We start from the raw sequence: 6009 nt of genomic DNA, 5'->3' as shown, positions 1-6009 counted from the left end.
CCCTCGGCGGGAGCGCCACCGCACTCCCAAGCGGCGCACTGTAGCAGTGCGCTACCGGGCCAGCCCAAAAAAGAAATATATTTTAAAAAATCATATTTGCTATAAAAAAATGCTTCCAGTCAAATGAAAACCCAAAATAGATAAAATATTTTTTGAGTATGACCATAAAATCATTTTTTATTAAGATAATACATTTTACAAATATTTATCTGATTAGCACCTTTCCAAACTGAGAATCAACAAACTTTTTTTTTAAATGTAGAGATAAAAATGAACCAGGACTATTATTAAAGTCTTAGGAACTGAAATCAATGGTGCCTTCGAGCAAAGGGTCCCATATGCCATAACATTTTCCCTAGTCCTCAGTGTTATCATAAGAAACAACAACGAAAAACAGAATATAGAGAGTTTTTCATCAAGCTAAGTTTCTTCAATTTAAAGGACTCTCCTTATTCTGAGATCTCCTTCCTGCCATTTTGGTGAAAAAATATCTTTCGTTTATGAAATGATGAAGACAATATAGTAATGTTGGATTTTTTTAAATGACTGGCCAAATACAATATTAGACCTACATTAAACACCCTTCCCCCATTTTTTCTCCCCATGTCAAGAAATACGGGAATCACTCCCTGGAATACCTCCAGGTGACAAGCAGTAGCTCTGCAGGTGCAGAAAAATCAGCAAGTCTTTTAGAGGTTAGAGGGGAGAGACCTCTGGAGAAGGATCCTGCTGTTCATACATGAAGGAGGATACTGTTAAGATAATGCTAGTTTCGTAAAAATCCAGAGGGACAACCCAGGCCTTAACAGCCTATACTGAGCCTCTGAAACTATATATGGGGTGTGTGTGTATGTGTGTGTGTGTCTACTTTTTAGAGAGAGATCCCCAGTTTTTAATCAAATAAGAGGTTAAGAACTTCCTACACCTAGCTAAGAAGAATGGTTATTACAGAAGAAACCAAAACCAGGATTTCTTCTTAGTTTTCAGTTTAATATGTGATGTTCATTAATACTGTAAGAAAAGACCATAAAAGAAATACAAATACTCTGTAAATTTTACAGTAAAGTCATTTGTTGAGAAATGGTTAAACCAGAAGACTACAGTGAAATCCACTTCTCAAAACAATTTTTTTGTTCACCCTCCAGAAGTCAACTAGAAAATTCTTGTTAATAAAGGCAACGGCAGAGTAGAACTGCACAGAAGCGACCTATCAGGAATCCACTCGAAAGAACGATGTGTGGGGTACACATGAGAATGTGTCTATAAGAAAGATGTGGCTGCTTAGTTTGCCACTCCGTGATCAGTCCATCTTCTGATTTACATTGCATACTTTGCTGGTAGGCCTAATACTATCGGATATGCTTTCAAACCCCCAAAATGACCAACTGCAGTGCCTGTCTTGACAGAGTCTCCATCGTGTGGAGAAAAAAGCCTGCCATGATCTGGGGATCTGGTTATAAAGCAGCTGCATTCTTCAGCAGGAGATACTCCAGGACGGTACTGTACACACGCTTGGATGTGGCCACTGGGGGAGTGGAAGAGCAGTTCTTCTCTTGCATTTACATCCCTGAAGCTCTCTGAAGCAAAATTAAACACCTTGGGCGCCCAAACTGCTGAACATACTCTGATGAGGAACGTCTTTTGAAGGCAACCAAGGTAAAGACAACGATAGAGTGAGCCCCAGCATGCTACATCAAGGTCAGGCCACATTCAAGTGCCCTCATCACACTCCCTTTTATCATCGTTATTTCCAAATTAAATTTAAAAAATACACACGGATTTGTGACATCTACGTGTGTCCTCCAAATCTTCCTCTAATTACCTGGCCTCTCATTTGCAGTCAGATGGCATGACCCAGGAGCACACACAGGGTTAGCCAACTGTGTAAGTGCAACGGTGCTACAGATGACAGGAGCTTCTTCTCTTTCAAGTTGGCTCGTCACTCTGTTACCCACTCTGAACATCCTCCACGCCTGACACCAAGGGGCATCCTGGCAAATTGGCAACCGCATGGCTCCTCCAAACTCATAGGTGAGGATTGGAAAGACACTAATGTGGCCCAACCCATCCAGGCAGTCAAGCATTTGCAGTCAATTTGTGAATGATTTCCTCTCTAGGCATACGTACTACACTAGACAGTTATCATTAAAGTCCCGTCACTCCTGCCTGGCTTTAGCTCACTTCTTTGGCTTCTATGAGGACGAGGAAACAGAATGAATGGAAAAGCGATCTACAACACCTCTAAAGCATGTGAATTCAATCTGATGAAGCCATCTAAGGAGAAGGTGGACTAAATGTTTACTTACTCAGTGCAGATTTTGTTTTGTTTATAAAACTTGTGCCTTGTAGAAAACAACCGAGAAATATACTTGGCATTTTCGATATCATCCTCGAAAAAGAAGAAATAGGAAAAATAAACATTTGTTTGTGAAATATACATTTCACTAGGATTCCTCTAAGCGGGGATACATCCAGTCCTCCTTCATCTCTAGCACAGAATAACACGCTTGGCCGGCACCCAAACCAACCTGCTGAATTTCAACCAGCAGCAGCCACGCCTATGAGGCCCACCAAAGAATGGCTGAAAAGGCTGTCTGCCAAGGAATCCTTTGTGTGCAAGGTGCTGGGGTTACAGTGATGAACTGGCCTGTCTTTACATAATTCCAAACCAAGTGCTTTAAAAATAAATAACTGAATCAAGGCAGAGCATAGAATAACCCCCAAACATCAGTACAACAGAGGCAGTGAGATGCCCAGGTGGCCCTGACTCAACAGAAGTCCAGGTGAGCCAGCAAAAGACAGTGCAAGGTGATATTATCGGGAGTTCCTCCATGAGGGCTGGGACTAGGGTGCTGAGGAACATGGCATGGCAGACACTGGGATCCATCACAAACAAGACAGTGGAGGTAGCTAAATCCTAGAAGCAAAGTCAGCTTGGAAATCTGCATTTTGATCATGTTATCTCACCACCACTATACTGAAATGAACAGCAGCAGTGGGCAAGTATCAGAAAATACCTCTCTACTAGAATATTCACTCTCAAGACATGAAGAGCAAGGAAAGGACACTATGAGTTGAAAAGCTGGGCAGCAAGCTGTTCGTCGGACTCTGCCTCTGTCCATCCTGCTTACCGTGTGAAAGAGGGCGGTCTCTTCTTTGTTGATGAGCTCCACCAGAATCGCCGACTTGTTGTGAGTGATATTCCCAACGTCGGTCCACCTGGTCAAAAGAAATGCAATCCTGTTTGCCCAAAGACGTTCCATGCATTTATTTATAACCCTGCACAGGAGGGTTGCCTGCCACCACCGAAGCTCATTTTACAAATTATAATTTAACTATTTTTTTAAGAGCTAAATGTTCCTTCTCTCAAAGGAGGAAAGTAAAGAAAATGCAATATCTACCTGCGTAAATAACTAAAAATTCTATGTAAAATGTATTCAGATATTGCTGTTTATAAAGTAGAATTTCCTTCAGGACTGGCTGGGAAGATTTGCGAGGGACTTCTGCCTTTTTTCCATGTTTCAAAACTGACGAAACACTTCCCAGGTACCCTGCTTTTTAGTGAGGGAGAAGTAAATACTATTAAAAAGTCACATGTTTTAGGAATCTAGGCCAAGAATCTGCATAGATTCTGTGTTGCAATGTACTCTATAGACTGAGCATGCCACCAAGGAAAAAATGCCTAGGGAGCATTTAATGTGCCCACACTTTTGTGATCTAAACACACACACACACTGAAAAACAGAATTTTCTTCACTATGCTCATGGAGACCTTATCCAAAATGAGATACACAAAATAAACACCAGACAAGGGAAGACAAGGCACTGCTTCCAGCAGTTTTTAAGGAAACTGAGCAAAACCTGAGAGTGGCTTACGCTCATCAAACTTTCAAACTGCTATTTTCTTCTTCTTCACCTTAAAGCTGGCGTGCAAGACTTGTCTACCTCTGCAGGTTCAGGGGAGACTGAAGCATCGATTTAACTATGGAGACTGGTGGGATGGAAAGCCTGGACAGCTTTAAATGGGAATAAAAATGCATAGTTACAACTGCACGTATTCACTTATTTTACTCAACTAATTTGTACTTTGTGGCAGGTATGTGGTGTTGACTCTGAACATCTGCAAAAATCAAAAAGTTTCTTCTGTAGCCTTGAAGATCTCTCTCCCCACCCCCACTTCAAACAATGTCTCTATTCAAAGAGCAAGAGAAAATCATAAAAATAATGGCAGGGTGGGAACCTAGAGAAATAAAAGCCAATCAGGAAGCTTTTGGTTGGAAAACTGTCTCAAAATGACCTGCAATGACTGCTGATTGAGCGAGTACAAGGCTGGCCTAGATTCACTTCCAGAAGATAGCCTCTGATGAGTGCACCCTGAATGCACAGCTCTATCAGACGCACACCCCAGAAAGCTGCTCTTCCAATAAATAGTGGGCCATATCGCCGTTGTAAATAAAAGCAAGCACATGGTTTTTCAGATCGTTGACATTACAATAGAATCTACAGCACCAACGCAAGTAAGCTAAGGGGCACGTAACGGGTGTATACTCTGTCATAGCCCTACACCAGCTCTACTCCTCTTAAATGGAAAAGAAGATTAAAGTGTCGAAATAATAAAAAAGTAAAAAAGTCCTTTAATTTATCATAATAAATTGATTGCTTTTTCAAAATACCCTTTTACAAATTGGTGATATATAAATTAGTTTGCACTCTTCCAGCACATGTGGTTGGTTAGGCAGAGGGTGCAGGACAATGGAAAGAAGCCACTTTGGATTTAATGACTGATCATGGATAATCCCAACAAAGGTAACTAGCAGGAGACTGACTAGAGCACCAGTTTCCAACCAGACTCATAGAGTTTAGCTCCACTTTCCTAACTCAGTGGTGTTCAACATGTATCTCCTGCAGTTGGGTGGGGAAAAAGGATTTCCCCTCCCAGGTCAAGTCTCCAGGAGAAGTGAGGTGAATTTCTCCATAACTGCTTAAATCTGGCAGAGGGCTGACCTTACCTGAGTTAAGAAAAACTCAACTCTGATTCACAGTCTGGCTTGTAACTCACCTGGATAACTTAAGACTCAGTATGGTTGTGTAGAGTCCCTCAAGGGGAAAAAGGAGAAAGAAAGAAAAGAGACAAATAAGACTACCTGTATATTACTGCTTGTCTTCCAATTCTGTTCCTCACGAAAATGCCCATGAAGAAAATGCCAAGGTGCACACTGTTTCCATGATTGTCCTGTGCGAGATCAACAAAAGACACTTGTGATTACCCATGTTCATTGCGGCACTATCCACAGTAGTCAAGATATGGAATCACCCTAAGTGTCCATCAACGGATGAACAGATAAAGAAAATGTGGTATACGTGCACAACGGAACATGGATGAACCTGGAAGACATGAAGTGAAGTGAGCCAGGTACAGAAAGACTGATATCTCACGATCTCACTTATATGTGGAATCTAAAAAGTGGAACTCATAGAACCAGAAAGTAGAATGTGGTTACCAGAGCTGGGGTTTGGGAGGATTAGGAAAATGCTGGTCAAAGAATACAAAATACCAGTTAGACAGGAGAAAAAAGTTGGAGAGATCTACTGTACATCATGGTGACGACAGTTAATAGCAATGTATTATTTTCTTGAAGATCACTAAGAGAACAGATTTTAAATGTTCTGATTACAAAAAAGTACATGAGGTGATGTATAGGTCAATTAGCTTGATTTAGCTGTTACATATGCATACATATTTCAAAACATGTTGTACACCATAAACATACATAATTTTTATTTGCCAATTTAAAAATTAATTTAAAAAAATACTGAAGATGGGCCGGCCCGGTGGCGCACTGGATAGTGCGCCGCTTGGGAAGCGCGGCGGCGCTCCCGCCCGAGGGTTCGGATCCCACATGCAGACCGGCTCCCGCTCACTGGCTGAGCGAGGCGCGGGAGCAACGCCGAGGTTTGCAATCCCGTTGCCGGTCCCCGGTCCGGTGCGGGGGCAACACTGAGGGTTGC

General features: G+C 41.9%; 1 protein-coding gene across 1 annotated transcript in view; it reads right to left on the bottom strand.

The window, feature by feature from the left end:
* PTPN14 (protein tyrosine phosphatase, non-receptor type 14) overlaps positions 1-6009 on the bottom strand; it is a 111825-nt gene that overhangs the window by 30199 nt on the left and 75617 nt on the right. The window contains exons 7-9 of the mRNA XM_008583162.1: positions 5145-5233; positions 3132-3219; positions 2307-2389 (exon numbers count right to left, since the gene is read on the bottom strand). Of these exons, the coding sequence (XP_008581384.1) occupies positions 2307-2389; positions 3132-3219; positions 5145-5233 (260 nt within the window). The remainder of the gene's footprint in view (positions 1-2306; positions 2390-3131; positions 3220-5144; positions 5234-6009) is intronic.

This window comes from Galeopterus variegatus, unplaced genomic scaffold (assembly GCF_000696425.1).
Source record: "Galeopterus variegatus unplaced genomic scaffold, G_variegatus-3.0.2 Scaffold2843, whole genome shotgun sequence".
Taxonomy (NCBI): domain Eukaryota; kingdom Metazoa; phylum Chordata; class Mammalia; order Dermoptera; family Cynocephalidae; genus Galeopterus; species Galeopterus variegatus.
The sequence above is the reverse complement of the archived record's forward strand: the minus strand, read 5'-3'. Positions and strand labels throughout refer to the sequence as shown.